This window comes from Triturus cristatus, chromosome 3_2, assembly GCF_964204655.1.
Source record: "Triturus cristatus chromosome 3_2, aTriCri1.1, whole genome shotgun sequence".
Classification (NCBI taxonomy): Eukaryota; Metazoa; Chordata; class Amphibia; order Caudata; family Salamandridae; genus Triturus; species Triturus cristatus.
The window spans coordinates 166034766-166058834 of NC_140584.1; the positions used below are offsets into that span (position 1 = coordinate 166034766).

At 45.1% G+C, this 24069-nt stretch overlaps 1 protein-coding gene across 1 annotated transcript in view; it reads left to right on the forward strand.

Moving 5' to 3' along the window:
* The first annotated feature begins 2213 nt into the window (after positions 1 to 2213).
* Positions 2214 to 24069, forward strand: part of BACE1 (beta-secretase 1) — a 120757-nt gene continuing 98901 nt past the window's right edge. Inside the window, exons 1-2 of the mRNA XM_085647441.1 lie at positions 2214 to 3855; positions 13780 to 13868. Of these exons, the coding sequence (XP_085503567.1) occupies positions 3574 to 3855; positions 13780 to 13868 (371 nt within the window). The 5' untranslated portion in view covers positions 2214 to 3573. The remainder of the gene's footprint in view (positions 3856 to 13779; positions 13869 to 24069) is intronic.

Here is a 24069-nt window from a genome sequence, read left to right on the forward strand (position 1 = left end):
CCGAATCCAAAGCAGAGTTTATTGCCCTTCAGTCAGGGCAGAGCTTAATTTGAGCCGGTGGTTGCCGAATCCGATGTCGGGCGCCTACACTTTATTGGTTTACGGTTCTTCACAAGGTGACGTTGCTCATCTGAGATGAGCAGAACAACGGTTGTTGAGGAATGTAATATACATTATAAATAAATAATACCTGCCTCCCCAGTCATTCATTTGGATTTGGGGACCTGGATAATCTGAACTGTCGCACTTGCAGGGGAGAGAGAAGATTAGTAGCTGTTTTGGTTCCGTCATTGGCAGCGATGACAAGGGCAATGGGTGATGCAAGCTGCGGGGCATCCTGGTCAGGTCCCTGGCACTTATTATTATACAAATTAAGCACTGGGGATACACCCCAGATGTGTATCTCTGTGATATCTTCCTCAGCAGCTTAGTCTTTTCCCTCGCACAGCTCCCACTCAACCACCTCAGTTAAGTGGTCATTGCATCAATCAGAGTCCCTTATTACCCAGGTGACGCTTTGATTCTTGATAGAACTGCTATTGGTCCAGCTCGCTTCCATGCATTGCCACCCCTTTCTGCTTCTAATGGCCTCCAGGCCCCCCAGTCTAAATCTTATGCTTTGGTAAGTCACGATTCAAAGGCTCCTGGCACCTGGCCAACCAGCAGCTGCAGTCATTTGTATCCTATCACGATTTAAGAATAAAACATTATGATAAACGTTATTTGGGGCTGCTGTAGGACTGCACGAAGAGATCCCTGTATATTAATGGAGAAGTGTGCTTTAGTTTTGTGGAGATATGTTCCCTTGTATGGAGGATTTGCATTACACCCCCCACATAAAGGCTTTTTGCGTTAATGCTCTTACAATCCTCATATGGGGCTGTCCTGTGTGGTTCCCTGTTCCAAGATTGCCTATTGATCACTTACAAAGTACCATTTGGTCTAAATGTCTCGGCCTACGTGGCTCCACTTCATGTGACGACATTAAGGTTGAGGCTGTCGTGTTGGGCCTTAGGCCCACATTACAGTAATCAGGGACACAGACACCAGAAGATGAATAGTAGTGAACTGACCACGAGCACGTGCACCCGGGCCTTTCCCAGACATCAGGGCGACCCATTGCTCTAAAGATGACCCTAAATTGGTATTTCACCATTGCTCGGGCACTTGCCGAACCCCTGTCAGCATGGTAATGACTGGCAATGACAATCTTCTCGATGGCAGACACATTATACCACAGATACATATACGCTTGGGACATGTTGCGCTCAGTTATCTCGTATGGTCAATGTCATTTTCGAGACACTTTTGCTTATTTACTCAATTTTCTACAGCGCCAAGATTGTTAGAGCGCTTTACATTTCAAGAAATTAGGCTACAGATAATAAAAACGTGATCTGTTTTTTTTTCTGCCTGGGTAATTGTTGACCATCGCTAGTAAACAGACACAATTAAAAAATCAACAATTAAAAAATGGACGCCAATAGGAGAAATAGGCGCGTGAAGAAGAAAATTATAGAAGAGAACTCAGTTAGGCAGAGCAAAGAAAAGAGGATGAGATAATTCAAAAAAATCAGCATTTATGCGTCATACACTCCTCATTCAAACCTAGTTCTCTGGTGACCACCAAGTAGTGTTAACATTGATTGGTACCAGAGGTAAGTGGCAGATGGTCAGGGGAAAAACAAAAGATAGGACTATAGTAATATTATAGATGGTGTAGTGAAAAGGCTGGACTGATCCAGAAACAATGATACACTGTTCGTTTACACTGTGGCGCTCGGAGCACGTTCCTCAAGAATAGTCTTGTTTCTACAAAAGCGTCCCTCAATTGATTTCCTGGAATTCAAACAATGTCTGCTTCTTTCTGATACAGGAGTCCTGAAGGCCGAAGAATGTTAATTTGTTTTGTTACAAAATCTGTATACGTGTAAAGTTAGCTGCTTTTGTGTGTGTTTGTAGTTGTTTCTCAGAAATGTGTTACTATTTTAAAGTTTTGTTGCTACGCCAAAATGAAAATTAAAAGATACAAATAAACAAAGCTTAAATGTATTCTTGTGAAAGGGATGCCACAGCGGCGGCTGATGCACAGACCTAGTTCGGCCAGCGGATGGTGCCAGAGACCGTGCTATGTTGCTGACTCCGGAGCAGAGAGGAGACTACAGCTCCCAGCCGCCCCCAGGAAGTGAGGCAGCTCTGGAGGACCAGCAGGCCTTTCCGCTAGGGCCGGGGATGGGAGGCATCGGGGGGATGTAGGACTGAGGGCCGGAGAGCACCGGGAAATGTAGTGGACTGCGAGCCGGTGAGCACCCGTGACTGAGAAAGAAGCTCGCGGGTAGCAGTGGATGAGTTCGGGGCAGAATCTGGACCGGGAAATACTACGCGGGGTTCGGAGCCTTGTACTGGGAGAGCAGTGCCTGGTGGAGCCGGGGGTGAGCCCCTAGCGGAGCCTGGGAGAGATAAATCTTATCCCAAGAGTGCAGAGAGACTCGCGCGGCCAGAACTCAGCGCGAGGCGGCAGAGCCCGGGACAGAGGGTGAGTCCCGAGCACGGCCTGCACCGAGGAGGACCGGGTGGAGGAGCAGCCCAGGTACCGGTGGAGGAGTGGCTGGCCGCGGCTATGGTCGGGAAGAGACATCGCTGTGATGGAGTCGAGTCCAGCTGATAAAGGGGAGTGAGACTGGCGGAGAAGAGGCGCGGCTGCGAGAAGTCACTGTACCGATGCATTGGAACTGTCCAGGGTCAGAGCCGGGTCCTAGCAGGACAGACACTGGTATGAGCGACCAGGGCCCGGTTTGTGGGGAGCAGTACCTGTTTCTTGCAGAGTGGCTGACGCTGTGAAAGGGGGCCCTGGTTTTGGAAGAGGGGGTCTTGGATTGAGAGAGAACGGCCTGGCAGTGGGAGAGCCGGGCTTAGGAGTGGGGGCGGAGAGGCCTGGGTTTTGCGGAGCAGGCCCTGGTGCTGGGAGAGCAGAGACTAGCGGAATCACGGTGGTAGTGAGAGTGAGCTGGTTAGTATCAACGCCTGGTGTTGGGTGGACAGGGCCTAGTACTGATCGAGTGCTCCTCATACAGTCCCAGTCCAGCCGGGTGGCTGGTGGGAACCAGCATCTGACGCTTGGCACGAGGATCGGCCAGAACCGGAGGACGAGGCTGTCCGGAGCACCAACCAGAGCACAGGGGAGTCTGGATCGTGTACACGGAGAGGGGCTCTGGGCCAAGTCTGTGAGGGACTTGGTAAAGGGGTGCCAGAACAGTGCTTGTTTGGGCGATAGAAGTGAGTGGGAGGCGCACAGCTCAAAATATTAGGTTTTCACGAAACTGGACATTGAAAGATAACCTTAGAGCCAAGGGATCATTGGTGCCCTGCTGCCAATAAGAGAGGTGCTCAAATGTTGCCCACACGGATAAGTTCATCATTCTCGCCTGCCCAGAAGGCCCAGGGCAGAGGCAGCTGGCCCAAGGTCAATTGAGACTAAGTAGACCCAGGATTCTGGCTCCCAGGGTGAGGTGGGTAGAGATCTGCAGACCGTTTCAGTGTAGATCCCTCAACGAGGGCCCACCCTGAGCTTAGATGGAACCAGGCCGGCGCCCCACCACTCCCCAGCCCTGCCTGCTACTGCTACTGCTGCTGCTGACCGGGGCTCTGCTGGGGACCAGCAGTGCACAGCCGGGTATTCGATTGCTCCTGAGGAACGGGCCGGGCCCCGGGAGCCCCCAGGGGCACAGGGTTCCCCGAGCGGCGGAAGACCAGGCGAGGCGAGGAGTAAACTTCATGGATATGATTGACAACCTGCGGGGCAAATCCGGACAGGGCTACTACGTGGAGATGACCGTTGGGACCCCGCCCCAGAAGGTGAGTGTATCTGCTGCCATTGGTCCCGTCCTGAGAATCCCACTATATGTTTCTTCTATATGCCACTGTTGCACATTTCCACGGTCCTATTGTGTCTCACACTGCCCACCTGTTCCAACAGCTGTGTCGCACAGCAGCCTGTCGCATACTCCCTCCCATATCCCATCTCGTTGTCCCACACACTGGCCTCCTGTTGCACATGCAGTCCCTCTGTTCCACATAGTGTGCACACTGCTCCATTTTTCCACCCACATTTCCAGTATTTCACAAACATACCTTAAGCCCGCTCCATGGTTATACACACAGTCCGACTGTTTGGCACAGGCATTCTAGCACACAGACCCACTGTTTCAGACACTGCCCCTCACACATCCCGCCACCCCGCACACCGTTCCACAAACCTGCACTCATTCCACTATCCTGCATCCTACCTCACTGTTCCACGGACACTGTCCAGCACTGCTTCTCACTCTCACTCGCTATCCCACTGGTCACTCACTGCCCTGCACAATGTCCCCTGTCCTGCACACTGTACTACTACTGCACTCCCATTGTGTACCTCTATCCCTACGTGCCATTTGCCACAGACACCATCTCAATGTTCCATGCAACTTGCCACCACTCGGTGACCCTTGTTAATTATATGTATGTGACCTCCCTACTTCATGTACGAGTCTGTGGCGTGGATATCTCAGTCGCACACCACCTTGTGTGTGACTGGGACTCATACATTGTATTATAATTGCATTTATATAGCACTTATTACCCCTGACGAGGCGTGAAAGTGCTTTTTCGGCGTGTAGCATGGTACTCTGGAACCCATAAAGTATTAGTGGTGAATTAGTATAGTGAAATATGAAAGTAATTTGAGCGGTGGATATGTTAGTCTGTTATTAAGGTTTAGAAGGATAGTGGAGGGATAGAAGAGGTAAAAAGGCATGCATTTATATAGCACTTGCTACCCCTGATGAGGCGTTGAAGCCCTTTTTTGGCGAGTAGCAAGCTATTCTGGAACCGATAAAGGATTAGTGGTGAATTAGTATATTTAAGTATGAAATAAATTTGAGTGGTGGATATATAAGTCTGTTATTTGAATTGAAAGGGATAGTGGAGTGATAGACGAGGAAAGGATTTAGAAATCTTTTTGTTCGTTTTGGAATTCATAGCAGTAGGAAGAGGCTTGGGATGAATAAAAGGGAGGTGGAGGGGAAGAGTCAAAGGGAAGAGTTTAGAAAGGCTTATTTTGGGTGATCAGAATAGTAAAAGAGGTATGAGATGATGCAAGGAGGAGTAGAATAGGGAAGGGTCTAGAAAGGGTTATTTTGGGGATCATAGTAGTGGTATGAGGTTTGGGATGAATGAGAGAGTGGAGGTAGAGGATATATTGATAGAGGTATAGGGTAAGAAATAGGGTAGTGCATTGGAAAGAGTAGGTAGTAGAAAGAGGTTTGAGATGAGTCAGAGAGTTGAGGTAGAGGATATATTGAGAACGGTATAGGGTGAAAAATAGGGTAGTGCATTGGATATGCCGAAGAATTAGAAGAAAAATAATAAATATATAGATACATAACTATATGGAAGGTATATATATGCATAAAGGAAGGTAGTATATGTAGACTAAAGATGCATCACATAAACTCTGGCTTTCGAGTGTTGTACTTTAAATTAATGGTATTTATTTATTTACACTTTTTGTTTGTAATTCAATAGTAAATAAATTGTAGATAGTTATGAAAACAGATTAAGTTATTTATGCAGTCACTTATATACATGTTAAAACATAGAAAAATGTAACTATCAGTAATATGTACATTTGTTAAGCAGAAGTAATGGATATCTATATTTTTTTAAACATAATTCTACACGTTTTTCAAACCAATACACATATCTAGGTACATATCTATAGTAAAAACAAATGCTTGTATACAGAAGGATATGCTGTATATTTCTGTTTGCGTATGGTGGTTATGTGGGGGAAGAGCCAATTCTTGAGTAGTTTTCTAAAGATAAGGTGGTTATCCAGGGCTCTTATGTTGGGGGGTAAAGAGTTCCATAGTTTGGCTTCTTGAACAGAGAACGATGTGCCACCCATGGTATTTTTCTTGTAGTTGGGACTTTGAGGCAGTGTGCCACTCTAGAGGTTCCTTTGTTGAAAGTGCGATTTTATTCCAGATGAAGAGCGGTCCTGTTCCATGCATCGCTTTGTGGATTATACAAAGTAGCTTGAATGTAGATCTTCTGGCAACAGGTAACCAATGCAGGTATTTTGAGGCAGGGGAGATGTGGTTTTGCGGTTTTATATGCAAGAGTAGTCTAGCAGCCGAGTTCTGAATCCGTTGTAGTCTTTTCATGTACGTTAAAGGTGATCCGTGGTAGAGGGTATTGGTGTAATCGAGTTTGGACAGAAAAAGAGAGATGGTAGCCTCGACCTTGTGTGGAAATCAAAAATGGGGGAAGATTCGTTGCAGAGTATTTATAGTAACAAAGCTTGATCTTGCTAGTTTGTCCACTTGGGAATTCATTGATAGCTTGGAGTCCATGGTCATTCCGAGGTTTCTTGCTTCCTTCGATACTTTAGGCGGTGTTCCCAGCTCATCAGGTCACGTGGCGAGCGGATCTTAATGTTTCCAATCGCCACATGGGAGTATTTCTGTTTTGGAAGCATTCAATTTGAGATGGCTCCACGTCATCCATTGATCCACGGCTCGGAGACAACTGAAAATTTGCGAGTTTCCAATGTCTTTGTGGCATTCCAATTGAAGTAGTATTTGCGTGTCATCTGCATAGTTATAGCACTTGAGGTGAAATTGATGGATCAGTGCCGGTAATGACTTCATGTATAGGTTGAAAAGCATGGATGAGATGATAGAGCCTTGAGGGACCCCTGCTTTTGTGAAGTTCAGTTTGTACAAGAAAGGGGGGTTATGGATGACGTTTGTTCTGTTGCTAAGGTAGGACGCGATCCAGTCTAGAGCAGTCCCCTCTATGTCAGCTTCGTAAAGTCTTTGACAAAGTTGACAATGAAACTCTGATACAAAGGCAGCCGAGAGCTCCAAGAGAAGTAGCACAGCAACACCGTTGCGGTCAACTGTGTTCTTCAGGTCATCCTAGATGGCAAAGAGGGCAGATTCTCTGATTCTTCCTAGACGGAATCCCATTTGGAAGTCTGAAAGTATGGCATTCTCTTCAATGAATTGTGACATGTGGGCGAATGCTGCTCTTTCTATCAGTTTGCCCAGGAAAGGTCCATTTGTAATCGGTCTGTTGTTGTCAGAGTTCAGCGGGTCCAAGTTTGTTTTCTTTAGTAGTGGGCATATGTAGGACTTTTTGAGTTCTTCTGGAAATATTCTGGTAGTTAAGGAGTTGTTGATGACTCTTTTTACTGGAGTGACAGTAGAGGTTGTTAGAAGAATTGTCTTGAAGGTTTGCGGTGGGCACAGGTCAGAAGGGCTGCCAGCAGGCCTGCTTGCTTTGACCAGGTCAAACAATTCATTGTGTGAAATGTGTTGAAAGGAACAGAGAGGCTGGGTTAGAGTTTTTTTGGATTGCTCTTTTGGAAAAGGGTCAGCACTGGTGCTTTGTCTTTGTTTTAAGTATGAGTCCAACGTGTATGCTTTGGCCGTTTAATGATGTGCCAGTTTGTCTGCGAAATCTTGAGCAATGTGATGAGCTTCTAGGCAGTCTGGTTTCCAAATTTAATTGAGAATTTTATAGAGTTCTTTATTTGCACATTTAGCTTTTTGAATTCTGTCTGATTAGTATCTTTTCTTAGCTTTTTTGATAGCTGACTTGTAGAATCTGTTAATTTTCTGTAGGCAAAGTTTGTCTTGATTGGTGTTTGTTTGAGCCAGGCACGGTGCAGCTTTCTAATTTGATGTTTTATCTCTTTTATCTCTGTATTTCTCCAATGTCCAAGGTGTCTGTTTTCTTTTGTTCAATTGTGTGGTTTTTAGTGGTATCAGGATATCAAAAGGTTTAGCCACTCATATAGTTTTTGGACAGAATGTATTGTGTCTAGATCTGTACTGGCTGTTAGTTGTGTTTCTAAGTGTTCCAAATTGAGTTTGTTCCACGGTCGATAGGTGGATGCATGTACATATTGTGGAGAGGTCACTATGTGACTGGGAGACACCCACGTCCCAGACACGAGTCTGTGGTGAGGTCAATTATATATGAGATGTGTTATGTGACTGGAAAACACCCACGTCACAGACTCGTACATGCTGTGGAGAGTGTGTGACTGGGAGACACCCACGTCACAGACACGAGTCTGTGGTGAGGTTACTTACATATAATGAGAGGTGTTATGTGACTGGGAGACACCCACGTCACAGACTTGCACATGCTGCAGGGAGGTCACTTACATAACATTAACAAGGGTCACCGAGTAGGGGCTCGTTGCGTGGAACATTGTATGGCGGGGGGCGGGGGGGTGCATACTGGGAAGAAAGGGTTCCCGGTGACAACCTGCACTTTAAAAGGCACAACAATCACATTTAGCTATATGAAACCAACCAGTTATTAACATATTTCTGGAATCCGATCGTATTGTGCAGCCCTTATTAAACAACACATTTCTCCATAGACACTGGAAGGGTAAACGTAAATCCCTTTCGTACATCAGGCCCTAAATGCAGTCATTCCTAAACGTGTAAAAAGTCTCCCCTCCTTGCTGACCTGCTCCACCTGAATGCCAGTCCAGTCTTGACACAGTTGAGCACTACATCCTATTCCGACAATACCGACTTTTTCCAGGTAGGGATGTAAAAGGCACTACATTCTTGGTGTGGATAATTCAGGGCGACCAGGGAAGGTTGTGGTGGGAAAATCGTGGTTTTGGAAACTTTGCCTGAGGAAAATGCAATGGGGAAATAAAAACTATTTCTACAAAAAAGCTCCATCATAATTGATATAAAATAAGCTTATAGTGCCGTTGAGTCTAATAGTTATATTTGAAATGCACTATGCTGCTCGATTCAGTATAGTGTGTCGTTTCTCTCTGTCGTTACCTATGCATTCAGATCAGATTGCACATAATCTGTGCTGTTTACACTGAATTTGTTGCACAGTCTGTGTATTATTGAAGAGCACTGCGCATGCGTAGTCTATTTTATTTATTTACAGATTAACATATTGTCCTATGGGTGACAATGCGCTTTGCATGAGAAGGGTAACAATACAAAATTGAGTTCTAATTCCTCAGACAGAAACTGTGAGATGCAGGGGTCCTTGACAAATAGACCCTAATCACAATTGACCCGGACAGTTCCCATCCCTGCACAAAAACTATACAAGCCAAAAAAATCCATCGTTGTGCAGTTCCAAATATTTGGGATTTACCTTTCCCAATACTTAATTATCGGGTGTGGTAAACTACCCACCCCCCTCATTTTCCACAGTGAAGTCCAATTTTGGCAGAAAATCTTCCTGATATTTTATTTAGCGCACAAAAAAATCAGGTAATTACCTCTGAATGTAGCATTTAGTGAAGTAGGCGCCGATTTCTACGTGTTATGCCCCATTTTCCCAGGTTTAACTCCGAGTATGCGGTATTTACCAGACTGAGTAAATATATCGCCCTACGGTGTAGTTATCTAGCCAGTATGGTGCAAACATCATGCCTTCCTCTCCTGCCTCTCACTTGTCCCTTCTCTAGGGGTGAACTGCCAGTCCTACCCAGGCTTACTTACCGGCTATGCTACGCACCCAACCTTTGCTGCAGAACACAAAGGCCACATTGTAATGTACCATGCTCTACACTCGTTCTGAGATGAGCGGCCCTGGCCTCGCAGGTTAGGTTGCACACACATAGTCCGCCATTATTTGGAAAGGTGGGCTCGAGCTGGTCCTAGAGACTCAGCAGTTGGTGCGCCTGGGTTCACACCCAAACCCGTGTGTCAATCCAAACTCACCTGAAAGCATGTGAAACGAGCATAGGCAAAGCCAACAGATCTGGCCTAGCCTAGATTTCCTTTTTAATTGTTTCCCCCCCTCTTAAATGTAAAAGTAACGAAAAGTAAAGAATGTAGTGGTCTAAAGGTGACATGCATATTTTTGAATAAAATTAAGGTAAGTTACTGATATAAAACAAGAGATTGTTTTACCGGACCTGGGACTTAAGTGGACTACTTTTTAGGCAGGCTTGCTCACACAAAATACTGTCACTCACAGTGAAGAGAGCCAGCCAGGGGCTTGGGGTCGGGGGAGGTAACACATTGCTCAATATGTTCTGCTGTGATGGCAGAAGCCGATTGTGAGTGACATTTGAAAGACACATAGACAGGCCAATGGACGGAGAAAGCTGGCTGAAACCTTCACCACTGTACGTCAATATTAGAAATGTGTTGGAAAACAGAAAACTGACGAACCAGTTAACGCCTTCTCTTGGCCAGATATACATATTATTCCATTCATAAATATAAAACAGTCTGATTGCTCCAAAACTTAGGCATCTATCTTTGCAGTTGTATTCTCTCTGGCAGGTGAGAGACACTGAGGCCTTTCTGTGGTAGTGGGACCTAAGGGGGTGTAATGGGTCACCTTCAGCCTGCAGACTGACCCTAGAAATTCAGTCTTTGCAGAAATGGAAAAGCGACTGCTGTGGCTATTTCAAAGGGTTTATGGCAGTCACTGGAAACAGCGTGGGCGTAATTAGCTATTAAATAGCCCGAAAGGAGCCCTAATCAGGATTACGGTTGTGCTGTTGGAAGGACAACAGGCGCTGTAAACCCGGACTGGATTTCAGAGCGGGCCATGTGCTGGTCACAGCAGCACAGGCCTGGAACAGAAGAGGCGCTACATGCCGGGTTGGGGTACACTGCCAAAGTACAGTGCGAGTGCCATGAGCGATTCAGGTGATTACAGTCAGGGCTTCAAGTGGGCCGGGTCCTGCCGGTGCTCAGCACCGGCAGTTCTTATAAGCAGGTGCTGAGACGGGTCCCTATCGGGCTCTCCGTTTTTGCCCTCAACCGCAGGGTGAAAAACAAATATTAACTCCGCAGCAGTGCCACCATTCACAGCCATTGATGTAACTTCAGTGGCTCGTTATCCTTTCACAGTCTCTTCACTTCAAAACAGAGCATTATCAATATCATATACTACGAAGCCATAGTTGTTGCTTATTTATCTCACGCAGCAAATACCCATTGGCAAATCCAATAGTCCTGGCTTGTTGGAGGTGTAATGTTACTTGTTGTATTATATATCGCAATGACAGAAGTACCAAAATACCATTCGGGCATCACACTGTGCCAAGCACAGATTTTTAGCTAAGATGTTTTTAAGCCACGCCCTTAATTATATCGACCACGCCCCTTTGAGAGGCCCATCAGTTTTTTCATCACACTTAAAGCCCTGAATAGAGTATTTGTAAAGCATGCATGCAATTAGCCTATAGGGTATCATGGCGCTAAAAAGAGTGGACTTAGTCCGAACTGCCAGGCGCACTAGATTGAACACTTGGGGAAACGAGCCAAGTCTGGACGGGGGCTTAATTTCAGCCGGTTGGGTCCACCTGCGGCACTTATTTCTCTTCGGCAAATATTTTCTGAGAGTAAAACAGGGAAAAACATACAAATCGGAAAGACGGAGGAAGAAAAAAGACGGAAAAAACACCGCAAAGGGAGAAAGCAGAGACCAGCAAGAGTGAGGTAAATTGGCAGGGAGTGTCTGGATGTGAATTACAAAGGTTGCCTTTTTTTGGCACTGGCACTCTTTGATGTACAAATTAAGCACTGGTCTGGAGAGATTTTCGAAATGGGAGATGCAAAGTAGAAATGAGGCAAATAGTTTTAGTGTTTGGCCACAAGGAAAGGGAAAGATCGGCCTCCAATCCTGTGATGCAGGTACCATAAAGAGCCGTTCCTTGGTAGGCCTTAAACTCCAACAGGGGCACCAGAAATACAATTGAAGTGGAAGGGACCCGAGGACCGCTGAAATGAGGCGCACACTGTGTGAAGGCCAGAACGATGCTTTGCCCGAGCTGCCCGGGGGTCGCAGTCCTGGAAGAGCAGTTTGGACTGCCAATCCGGATTGCGGTGCACTGTCAGAGCTGTGCGTCTTGCAGTGGGTAAAGCAAGATTTACTGCTGTTCACAATTGATGGTCATTAGAAGAGGTTTGCATGTTTATTTAGTTAAATTGCACAGGTGGCTGCAAGTTTGCATTGAGGTGTTTAGTCAGAGATGAGGGTGCGTGCCAGAAATGGAATGGAAGCGGGCAGGGTCGGACCGGGACAAAAAGTTGGGCCAGGCACCAAAATAAAAGTGGCCCACTTTGCAAAACTAGATAGCTAAAAAAAAATTGCCCTGAGTTTGCGAATTGGGGCGGTTTTGAAACTGTGAAGACATGCTGGCGTTTTGCAGCGTGTGGGATACTGCATGGATTTGAGCTTGCTGCAGGAAATGTGTGTGGTAATAGCAGGGACATCAAAAGTAGTCAGTATCTGGTTGCCTGGCAGGATCTGTAATGCGATTAGAATCCTGGCAAATATTCACCAGCATTTTCGTGATATTGTATTTGGCAGTAAGAGTGTGGGGGTGGCATTGAACTTCTGTTGATTAAAAAAAAAATCTAGATTGATGGGTAGTTGCAAGGAAAGTGTATCTGTCAAGGACAGCAGCCAACTTAAGTCAGAAAGCGGCACCGGTTGATCAGACATTTTCACTTTCACATATTATTTTAGGGAAAATGTGACATTAAAGTTAAACAATCTGAGATGTAAGTTTGATAAACGTTGTACCACCTACAATCTTTAGCGCTGGCGAAATAAAGGTTGCTCACGTTTATTCATCACACCTTTACAGCACTAAGAAACGTCTTCAGTTTTTCTTTAATTCATGCCTTTGTGTTTCTAGGGTCCTGTTTAAACAGCATGGTGTGCCCGAGAGGAGGGGGGACACATAGGGCTTTGTATAGCCAACACCAAAAGGCTCCTTCGTTGCTCTCACTGAAAAGCCATCAGTAATATATAAATACTTGTTGTACAAGGCGGTCCAGGTTGGCAACATGTGTGAGTGCTGTTTTCAGCACTGTGAGTGTTGTAGGATGCAGAGTTAGTGTTGTGGCTTGAAGAGTGGGTGATGCAGTTTGCAGGGTGTGGAGTGTGTGCTGAAGTGTGCAGTGGTGTTGGTGTTGTGACCTGACGTGTGGATGCTCTTGGGTGCTGTGACAAAGTGTGGGTGCATTTGTGTGCTGAGCATGATGAAATTATGGTGTGAAATGTGGGAGCTGTGTGTGATATGAGTGACTCAGAATGTGCAGCAAGGGCTGAATACTGCTCTGTGAGTGTTAGCACTCAGAGTGCCTCATGAGTGTGCAGAGCAAGGGTTGTGGCATAAATGTTGGGTTCTTCCAGCTATCAAGTAAGTGTTGTGGCTTGGAGTGTGGGTGCTGTTGTATGCAGTGCGAGTGGTGTGGGGTGCAGAGGGAGTGCTGCACAATATAGTGTTGAGTGTGAGTGCTCTAGAGTGCATGGTGGGTGTCGTAGGATGTAGTGTGACTCCAGTGGCTTGACGTGTTACTTTTGCTTGGTGCAGAGTGAGTGTTATGGCCTGCAACAGGAGTGCTGTTGTGTGCAGTTTGTGTAGTGTAGGGTGCAAGTGAGTGCTCCAGAACAAAGTGTGAATGTGTGTGCTCCGGTGTGGGTGGTGGGCGGTGCACAATGAGTGCTGAGGGTTGCAGGGTGCATAGTGTGGCAGGAAGTGGGGGTGCAGTGTGCGTGTTGTTGGGTGGGATTAATAGAGTGTGTACTGGATACTACATGACCCACACTGCATTCTGCAGTTGTGGTTTCTTTCTTGGCCTAACTAATCCACCTCGGCTACATCTCTCCATTTCGTTTCTGATACCTGTCTCAGCACTTCCCTGTGTAGCACCTCTTTATTCATTAACTCAGCACCTGTTGCCTTTCTCATTTTTTCCCCAGTTAAATATTCTAGTGGATACGGGAAGTAGCAACTTTGCTGTGGGGGCCGCAGCCCACTCCTTCCTGCGGAGGTACTACAGGAGGCAGCTGTAAGTATAAGGGTTGTTACTTTTTCAGTAGTCTGTGCCCCCCCATGTAGACCCCTCTTTGTTCCCCTTCACAATAATATGCGCTCAGTGCCCATCTTCCCCAACTGCTCCATATTTTAATGATGCACACTGACTGCCCTTTTATGGTCTGGTTTGACAGTGCAATTGTCACCAGACAATTATGTGAGCATCACTAGTGAGGGGCTTTAGCTCCGCCCACACGAAGGGAGCCAGGAGTTCATGTTTTGATTGAGAGGATGTTGTGTGCGCCCACAAAAATGCCTGCCCTCCACACAGCTGTGATCAGTTTGTTTATTTACCCAGCTGACTAAGCTCGAAGTTTCATGGGCAAACACAATGGAATGCTATTAACCCGTTTACCGCGGTGGTAATTCCTCCTCGATGCGGGGCGTTCCATTAAGTGGGAGGGGCCGCGTCGGCCAACGGACATGCGCAGCACTACCGAGGTAGTGCTCGCGACGGCTGTTGGCTGACGGGCGCAACGAACGGGTTAAAGTGTTAACTAGATAATTTATGTTGTTTTTCTCTGATAGCAGCACAGATGAGGAGGGCAGTCATTAGCGTACATGGATTTGTAGGTCTGGCTTGACAGTACAACTGTCACCTCACCTTTTAACCTATAGTAATATTATTCTACAGTTCTATGCTTGCACACAAATACATATCTGTTCCCATTCTATTGGCCTGTAATTCTTCACATTACCATACAACATTCCTTTAAAGACAGACCTATTGGAATTGCTAATGCTTGTTGCATTTAACTCGTTATGTATAGAGTGTACACCACTCTTCATACCTCTATACCTCTCCTATGTAAGGACATTTACTCTATGGTTCCATCTCACCACAACTCTCAAAAGATATGTAGTGTTCAACCCCCTCGTATTCACTGCTCTCATATAGGGATGAGTAGTGTATAGATCACTCATTGTACCACTTGTTCTTAGATATATTTTGCATTGTTCCGCCTCCTCTTTAGTCTCACTAAAGCATCTTCACTGCATAGCTCCGCCTCGTGTCTACCTCGTGTCTATCTCCTGCAAGTATTGGATAAGCCCCCTCTCCATAAGTCTCCTATCTGATGAGGAAGTAGTTATCTCACTTTTCTCTACCCCTTATTTCTAATGATGCTCGCTCTTTTATGAGTCTTAGAGGATACATAGTATTAATAGTCAAGTTACTTACCTGGATGTTATTTTTGCAGCTTGGGTGTATTCTAGAGGCATTTGCTGTGCATTTTTCTGCAAGATGTCAAGTCTGAAAAAATATTTAAAAATTACCTTTTTTTCTCTTTTGTGTGTAGACCATAGGTAGGGCCTTCATAACTCTCGATGAAGTCTACCTACCGTGAGCCCACAATGCCCCTCTACGTGTTCACCATCTCCAAACTTCTTTTTCCTCTTGATAGTGATTTGTGAAGTACTTATATAGTGATGGTGTTTAAATCCTTTATCTGCCTAATGCTCAGCTCTGCTTCACTGTGGAGGTGGGTGGGTAACACGTGAACTTGGAATAGTCTCCGGCTACAAAACTATTGTTAATTATAAATAACATGAATCTCCTCTAGATTCACACGCTGTGTATTAGCTGTATAGCAGAAGCTCTCCATGGTTGGAGATTGTGAAGAGCAAGCAGTTGCGAGTAAAATGTTTTAACGCCACCTGTTCCAGTGCCACTTCCTGTCGCCACTGGGTATCTGCGCAGTCGTGTTCAGTAAAGGTATCTGTTGAACATCACAACTTCCCACTCTTATTTTAGCAATACATTTTCTGCTAATGCTAGTGAATCACCGATCTAGTTGACTGCGCTCTTGGCCTGGGCAGTAAAGTCTTACCAGCCAATGCATAGCAAAGGTCGATTCTGTCCACAGTCCTCCTTGCAGATATTTCCTTAGTGTCTGGTTTATCTAATCAAGAGGGGGACACAGGATACATATACGCAACACTATTTCAACTGTAAATTCTAGGTTTTAAGGAAAAACAGGAAAGTGAACTGTTCGATTAATATGAAAGGATGAAATTTCCTTTGGGAAGAAACTATGATGTGTCCTCATCACCGGGCTATCCGAAGTGTCTGCAAACACGGTTGTTTTACGCATTAGTGCCAGAACGTAACAGGCCTTCTTAAGCATGTAATAGCTACTTAGAAACAAGTCTCAACAGTGAGCTATTTTAAGGTTGCTTTAATGCACTGGTTCAAAAGGTGGAACATGAGTCTATTTAGTATTGTATTTACGTTCCCTCTAGGAGGTAATTAACGACTTGGTAGATAAACATATTTCACCCCTTAGGAAGGTATGGGTAACAGGTGTGCCAAAAAGTTACCATATTTTCAAAATACATTTTTTTGTGGCACCTCATAGGTTTAGAAATACATCCATAGGAAAGCATAACTGAAATGGGTGTCATTCAACTGTTAGAAATATAGAAGAATAAGCAGGTGCCAACAGTTGATGCTTATTGCAATAACATCACGTGAAAAACTCTTTTTTGCCTCATAATTCTTTCTTGCAGTTGGTCTATGTGCTCCGCTTAAGAGATCCATAGATTTGTTGGGTAAATGTCTACATTCTAAGAATTGATGGCTCACACTCCTAATTTTAGAGTTTGTTATTCTTTTTGTGCAACCTTTGATTCCTAGATTTTTAACCACTATGGAAGTAGTTGCATTTTCTCATGTGGCACAATGGGTGTGCTCTTAAGTGAGAGAACAGTGATATCGGAGGACAAGTTCACGCAAAGATTTCTAACCAGCATGCTGGCAACGCATGATAGGTGGTGTGTTCATTTGGATGTGAATTTGCAGGATTTTTCTTCTGTTTGCTTGTTTTTAATAAACCTATGGAGGGATGCCCCATTGTGTGAATAAATTGTATACATATAGCTGATACAACTTCCTCCCGCAAGATGTCATTCAGTGTCTGTCAGTAGATCTGGAAGATGGAAAGCAACAAGATGTATTCCATGAGAAGTTGACCAATCCCGTAACTCTTGTGCTACTGTCAAGAGAGTTTACGATCTTGTCCCCCGTGTCTTTAGAAAAAAAGGATTGCTGTAGCATTGTCTGTGAGATCTGCACCACACATCCCCTGACTTGAGGAAGAAATTTGTTAATGTCGGGTGTATGGTCTTGCGATCTCATACATTGATTATGTGTTGGCATGTGTGTGGCACTAAGCCATTATCCCCATGAATTTCCCGACAGTTCTCACCGTAGGTGACTGAGATGGCTGATAAAGGAGTATATGGCTCAGAAATGCTTAACTCTACTTTGAGAGTGTTGCCAACAGTTAGGCTGTAATCAACTCCAAGCAATGAAAGACTTTAATCTGTGTTAATTTGGAGAATGGCTTCTTTATCTTCATGCTGGTAAACAACTGGAGGAACAGTTACATGGCCGTTTCTACTGTTCTGCAATGGTTTAAAACAAATTGTGACTCCATTAGAGTCGTAGCCAAGTGTTCCTTTTCTAATATTGGAATGACATACTGTGACATTGTCTTGTTTTAATTTCTAGTCTTTCCATGCCTGGTAGGTCCTGGTTGGAGAAATGGTCTTAATGTTTCATACTTTTGCAGTGTGAAGAAATCTGCTAAATGCTTTCAATGACTAATTTGCAGCAGGGGGGCCTCTTCTGTTGTTTCATTTTGAAGCAGTGATTGTGGTTTTGACCATAGTGACGTGGTTCTTATTGTTGACTTTGTTTTGGTCTTATGTTTTTATGCTCCAGATGTGAATTCTCTGCAGTGTCCATGCGTTAAAAATGTTTTTGTTAGAAAAGACCCACTTGTCTGAGGTTGCATTTTCCCATTCAGTAGGGAAGAATTTCAGACCTCCCTTGATCGAAGTCATGCAATTGATGGAAGGTGTCTCTTTCACTTTCTGATCTGTTGGAGCCTCTTGGATCTGTCCCTGTCCTATTACCCTGCCACAAAAGGTATATCTTTGTGTCTACAAGGGTTGCTGCCAGAATGAAGCAGTCCGCTGAGCTGTTTGCTGGTGGACCTTGGAATGTTCTTTGTACATTTGCCCCTCTCTGATAGGAGCCTGTATGCTGTAAAGCTGCGATTGCGTTTGGGGTCTCACTGTCTTTTTTAAAAATCCTCTGTTCTTGCATGAAATCCACCACACTCTAACCACCACCCTAATTATAACCACTACCACCCTAACCACTACATCACAATAATCATCACCCTAAGCACCATCACCCTTAGCACCATCTTCCTCACCATCCTCACTGTGACCACCAGCCTAACCTAACCACCACCGTCACCACCCTTGAACTAAACATGGCTCTTAATTCTTGTCGAAGACCTTCATTTTTTTAACAACCATTTCAACTCCGTATTTGATTGTTGTTTTCATGGTAAATTTTGGCCTACATTTGCTTTTGTTTACCTTGTTTGGAGTAACCTGTAGTGTTCATCACATTCATCGCTCTACGTGCCTTGCTTTTAATAAAGCAACTTAAGAATATAGTCAATCCTGCTTTGAAGACTGGCTGTGTGGGCTTTCCTTCTTCTTGTATGTGTCACTCCCCTGGAGCATAGCCTCACTACTTCGGTCTTTCCTTGGCTTAATTTTCAGGTATTCCTTTTTGCTTTTTGGTTAAGCACGCCATGACAGTGCATGTGTTTTCCAGCTGCCTCCCTCATACTTCTCTTTGCCACTCCACCGCTTTCCATGTTGCTGTTGCCCTGTGTGCTACTCCCCCCTGAATTGTTTTCCATGTACATCTCAACTGTTCCAGGTGGGCTCTCTCTCGTCCATGTGCATCTGTTTCTCCGCACTCCAAGTTCCTCTCTCTGCTTGTGGTATGAACTTCTCCCGCTGCACTCCTTGTTGCTTCCAACCCCACACACTTCGAGTTGCCTCTACCCTTCTGTCCTTCTTGCTTCACTTCACCAATTAAAAAAAACACTTTTGCACTATCTTTATTTTTTATGTACCAATACAACTTGGATCAGTAAATAAAAAGTAAAACAAAGCACTTGCACATTTTGTCGATAAGTGATGCATGCGCCTGAAAAATGACAGGGCTGCACACCTGTGTCGTAGCACCTGTTTAAATTTTTTTTGCCCTTGAGTTTGGTGAAATTGGAAAATAACAGTTCCCCTCCCCACCACTGGGTAAGCTTGGGTGGAGGGTTAAGGAAAAGCCTACTGCCGTTACACATTACTGCACCGTCGGGGTGGTGTCTATGGAACAATCCTCTCCATTTTCTGGGGCAAAGTGCGGGGAGTTTCGAAACAGGGTGGGTGGGTGAGCAGTGTCACCGGGGTGCTGTGAGTGCAGGGTAAGAGGACTACTTCAAGGTTAAAGTTCTGCCCATTTGAGTGCAGTGTGAGAGGTGTTCCCTGGTGAGTGCTGTACCCTTGTGAATGCCCGATGAAGCCATTTTTTTTTCAGAAATTATTGTCTTTGCCATAGCTTGTTTTAAATCAAAAAGCAGCCCCTGAAGGGGAATGGTAAGAGGAAAAACACAAACAACAACGTGGGTGGGGCAATAGCTAATACCCTAGACGCCATTCTGTTGAGGGCCGATAACCCATTTACCCAAAGTCCCCTCTGAGCCCATGGGAAGGAGAAATGAACCTTCTTCTGTTCAAGCAAATAGCTCTCCTGTGACACTACTAGAATCTGAAACCCGTCCCCTATCCGACTCAGTTGTTCAGCTTGCGGCCAAGATAAAAAGGGGTGGACGGGGCAAAAAACAAAAAAACATGAGAACCACTAGAGCCGCAAGAAGCACCCTACCTACAGCTGATGAGAGAAGTAAGCCTCAACTTCCACCTGAGAAGCTTCCCCGCCTGTTAAACGATGAGACTGAATGGCAGAGACTAGAAAATACGAATAATCTTCTACTTGACCCAACGGTGCATAGAGTAACAAAAATAGAGGAAAGATTAGCCTCCCTTGATAAAAACAGCCTAACCAGTATGGCCTTTCCACTAATTCCGAGCCAAGGGGAGCTCCTCAAACACAAGGTGGTAATACAGAAGGGCTACCAGCTTTAAACCACAGGGTCTCACTAGTAGAAGTCGTACCTCCCAACCAGCCCCTTATAGCTCCACAATTTCCTTCGTAGAACGAATCCTTCTTATGGTCCAAATGACTCCGGGGGGGGGGAACAAAAGACAGGCGTGGAAAGAGGGCGTATAATAGGTCAAGTTGCCAAAAGTAAGGAAACATATCAGTCATTAGACCTCCCTCCCGCAGCCTCCTCGTTAGTTTTGGTTTTGTCAAACGTTCCAGTGCTTAGGAAGGGGCAAATGGAATCAACAGCACAACTCATGGATAAATCACTCCATTGGTCAACCACCCATCTTCCATTTAGCGGAAGAAATGAGGGTTTGTCTAGGCACATCATTATGGCCAGGAGAGTGGGATGGATGGGCCCCTCAACTAAAGCATTCCAGGGGGATTTACTAAAATTTTAATGACAAACGTGTAATGAGGTCTCTTTTAAACTGACTGCATGATGCAGTGTTACCCAGCACACAGATCGCTGCACTACCTTTTGGAGTACTTTTGTAGATCTACCCTACCTCCCTCTAAAACGACTAGTGGAGTTTCTAGTGTAGGGCCGGCTGGTAATGTAATACCAGGATGTAGGAATCCAAGCGGGCTGAAAGTTGTAAATGGATTTGAGCCCCTAGCAAGCCTAACAGACCTGGAGGCTTGTGATTGACTGCAAGCGGAGGAGGAAATCTGGGACAATAACCAGGGTAAAATAAAAATCCCTGAATGCCAGACAAGGGCTCAAGAACCAAGCATTAAATTAGCCTCCTGGAATGTGGCGGGCATTGCGTCAAAGTTGGGTAACCCTCACTGGTTAGCTTACTGGCAAAATTTATGCCTGCAAGAGACCTGGGCGACTTATTCTACATTTATTGATGGGTTTCGCTCATTTCAAACAGAGGTACTCCCATCTACCTCAGGAAGAGCAATGGGGATTTACTGACTTTAATTTCGAACATCTTGTCACTGAGAATCAAAAAATGTTGACACTTGAGTCCCTACTTCTGTCTTCTTCTGGTTGAGGAGGATAGTGACTGGGATCGGCTTTTAATACATTCTTATAATAATAACTTTGGGGACAACATGCAGACAGTAGTGGCCCATTTAGATGCAGAGATAAACAAAATTAACAGAATTACCCGCAAAAAAGGTGTTAACATCCTGTGGTTAGGTGATTTTAATGTCCAGTCATGCAAGTACAACCTAAATATGGTGTGTGGCTTAGAGGATACGTTGGGGGACCCCATCCGTCACTTTAACCATCATGAATACCGTACTAGCCTAAACAGACTGCTAAATGCTAGAAACTTGATAGTTATCAACAGAGCTAATCCACAGACTAGTAATCTTTTTAACCGTGTACAAATCTACCCTTGACTATGTTCTGATGTCTGAGACTTTTCGGGGAATGATTAAAAAAATTGACATTCAATTTTCTTGTTTTAGTGACCTCGAAATCCTTTTTACTACGCTGGCAATGGCTCCGCATAATAGCACGCCCATATAAAAAATTCAGAAACAAAGTCTGGCAAGGAAAAATGGCTACCAATTAAAATGAAGCCAAATTAGTCCCGCAAATCATATCTAATAGGAAGGAAATTGTCTTAAATTGCTTGGAATGTGATAGTTCTCCCGATTCACTTGCCCATCATTTTTCGTAATTTCTTGTTGAGGTCAAAAAGGCTCTGACTCGCTCTAAACCAAAAACGGAAGCTCATCAAATCGACGGTTTGACTATACTGGCACGCAATCCTTAAAAGCATTGCATATGACACTCCAAGCACGATCTAGAAATTATGCCCTGATAACGTCCCTTCGTCCCTTCATAAAAACTATGTAGGAGCCAGGAAGGCAAGGGAAAGAGTCCTGAAAGAGGAGGCATGGGAAAATTTAAAAAATGCAGCAATCACCAAAAGTAGTAGTGATTTATGGAAGGTAATTAATGCCCCTTTTTAAAGAAATCCCTCTGATCCCACGCTGGATACTCACGTGGCCCATTTTGAGCAGGTTTTTAGCTCTTCGAACACCCTACCAACCACATACCCCCCCCCCCATGGTTCTACCACTGCAGGAGCACTTAACATTCTTGATTGATGAAACAAAGACTGGGCTAGGGAAATGCATTGGCAAGAAGGCCCCTGGGCCCCAATGGGGTTCCCATTGATCACTTCCTAATACACCAGGATCTGTGGCCCCCTGCAAACTAATGTTTTCAATGCGATAGCAAGAAATGGCCCCTTATCATCATAGAAGTCCAGCATAATTGTACCGATTTTCAAAAAGGGCGACAGAGAACCCCAAGAATTATAGACCCATTTCTTTGCTGGACACAACCGCAAAGCTCATGGGCCGTTTACTGTTACATAGGATGGAGGAGTGGGCCAGGGAGAAGAATATCTTGATCCAGGCGCAGTATGGCTTTCAAAATGGCAGAGGCACTATAGATCAGTGCCTCAACCTAAGTCTGACCGTAGACAATTATTCCAGGGCAAAGGGAGGCCAGACTTTCATGGCATTCATGGACTTAACAGCTGCATTCGATTCCGTGAACAACTCTAAACAATTGAACTTAATGGAGACTATGTAGATTGATACTGCTATAATAAATGTCATCCGTAAATTGTATTCCAGTGCAACAGTCTGTGTCCACTATGGTAAAAAGGGAAACGCACGCGTCCATTTAAGATCACTAGGGAAGTAAGACAAGGGTGTGTCCTCGTCCCTTTTTTATATTCAATCTATACAAACTGGGTTGAGGCAGCCCTTATGGGGTCTACTCCGGACGTTCCCGTTTTCGATAGGTTTAAAGTTCCAATACTGGTTTACGCAGATGATGCGGTCTTAATCGCCAGAACGAGGCTGGCTCTCCAACGTTTTATAAAGGACTATGCAGCCTTTATATCCTCTCCGGACCTGCGGGTCAACAAATCAAAATCTTTTGTTCTCATAACAGGGGAACCTCTAACTAAAAGAACATCTCACTTCCACATAGGAACATGTAGATTAGAGGTGGTAGAGTCCTTCCTGTACCTCAGGATTATGTTTGACACAAATCAGTCTTGGTCAAGCATGGTCGATAACAGGGCCCTAATGATGGAGAGGAGTATGGGAGCAGGGACACGGTAAACTTAACACAGTCTATTATAAAAAAAATTGCCAGTTAGGTGACCCCTACAACCGGCCTGCTTGTGATATCCTGAGGAAAAGGTCTTCCCCTCCCGCACCAGAGAATCCTTATTCTCATCCGATTGGATTAGTCATTCCAGCCGCGAAATGAAAGTTCCTCCCCCTCACTCTACCGCTACTGCCAAGGTGTTTATGCGAAAGTGTCTGCCAGAAAGACACCAGGGGTCCGAAATCCCAGCAGTTTGCTGCTGCTACGGTAGGCCGTAACCCTGCTAACGGCACTATGTGACATTATGGAAGTAATGACACCTGGAGATGAGGATGCAGGGCGGCTACAAATTGAATTCAGTTTACATCGCGCAAAAGAGCAAAATTTAAGACGCGTTAATTTAACAATCCAAGTTATAAATTCTTAAGTATTTAATTTTACTCTTTCACAGCAAATGCAAATTCCACAACCTTGTTTGTTTTCCTCCGGCTGTCCAATCGACATCATCAAGTTTGTATTTGAATGTTGGATCGCTTCTCCTCAGGTGCACTAACTTACTCATAAGATAAACACCTGAGCCCCTGGTGGCCATACTAGAACTTCGGAGGGGGGCTAATTGGTCAGCCAGTGGAGGTGGGCCTAGCATTTAAAGGCAACTGGTCAGAGATACTCTTAGAGCCAGTACAAGGAATTAGCGTGATAACCAGGACTGCTCATCCGCTAAGGCAGAGGAGCGTCGTCCCACTGCTCTTTGAGCCGGAAAATAAAATATTAACTTAGTTATTATCATTTTATTATCCGCAGGTTCGGGGCAGGGTTAGGGCGGGGCTGGTGGCACAGGGGGAGGAGTGGTTTGCACACTCCAAGTGCACATGACTGTTTGGTCAGCCGTCTTGGCCCAGCCAAACAGTCATACACACTGTGCATGTTCCCCACCAGGCTGCATTAGAGAACCTGGTGGGGAACATGCCCAGGCCCCCAGTCCCCACCTGAGCGCCGATCCACGGCACTCAGACCAATCACAATGCTGCATTGCAGGGTTGT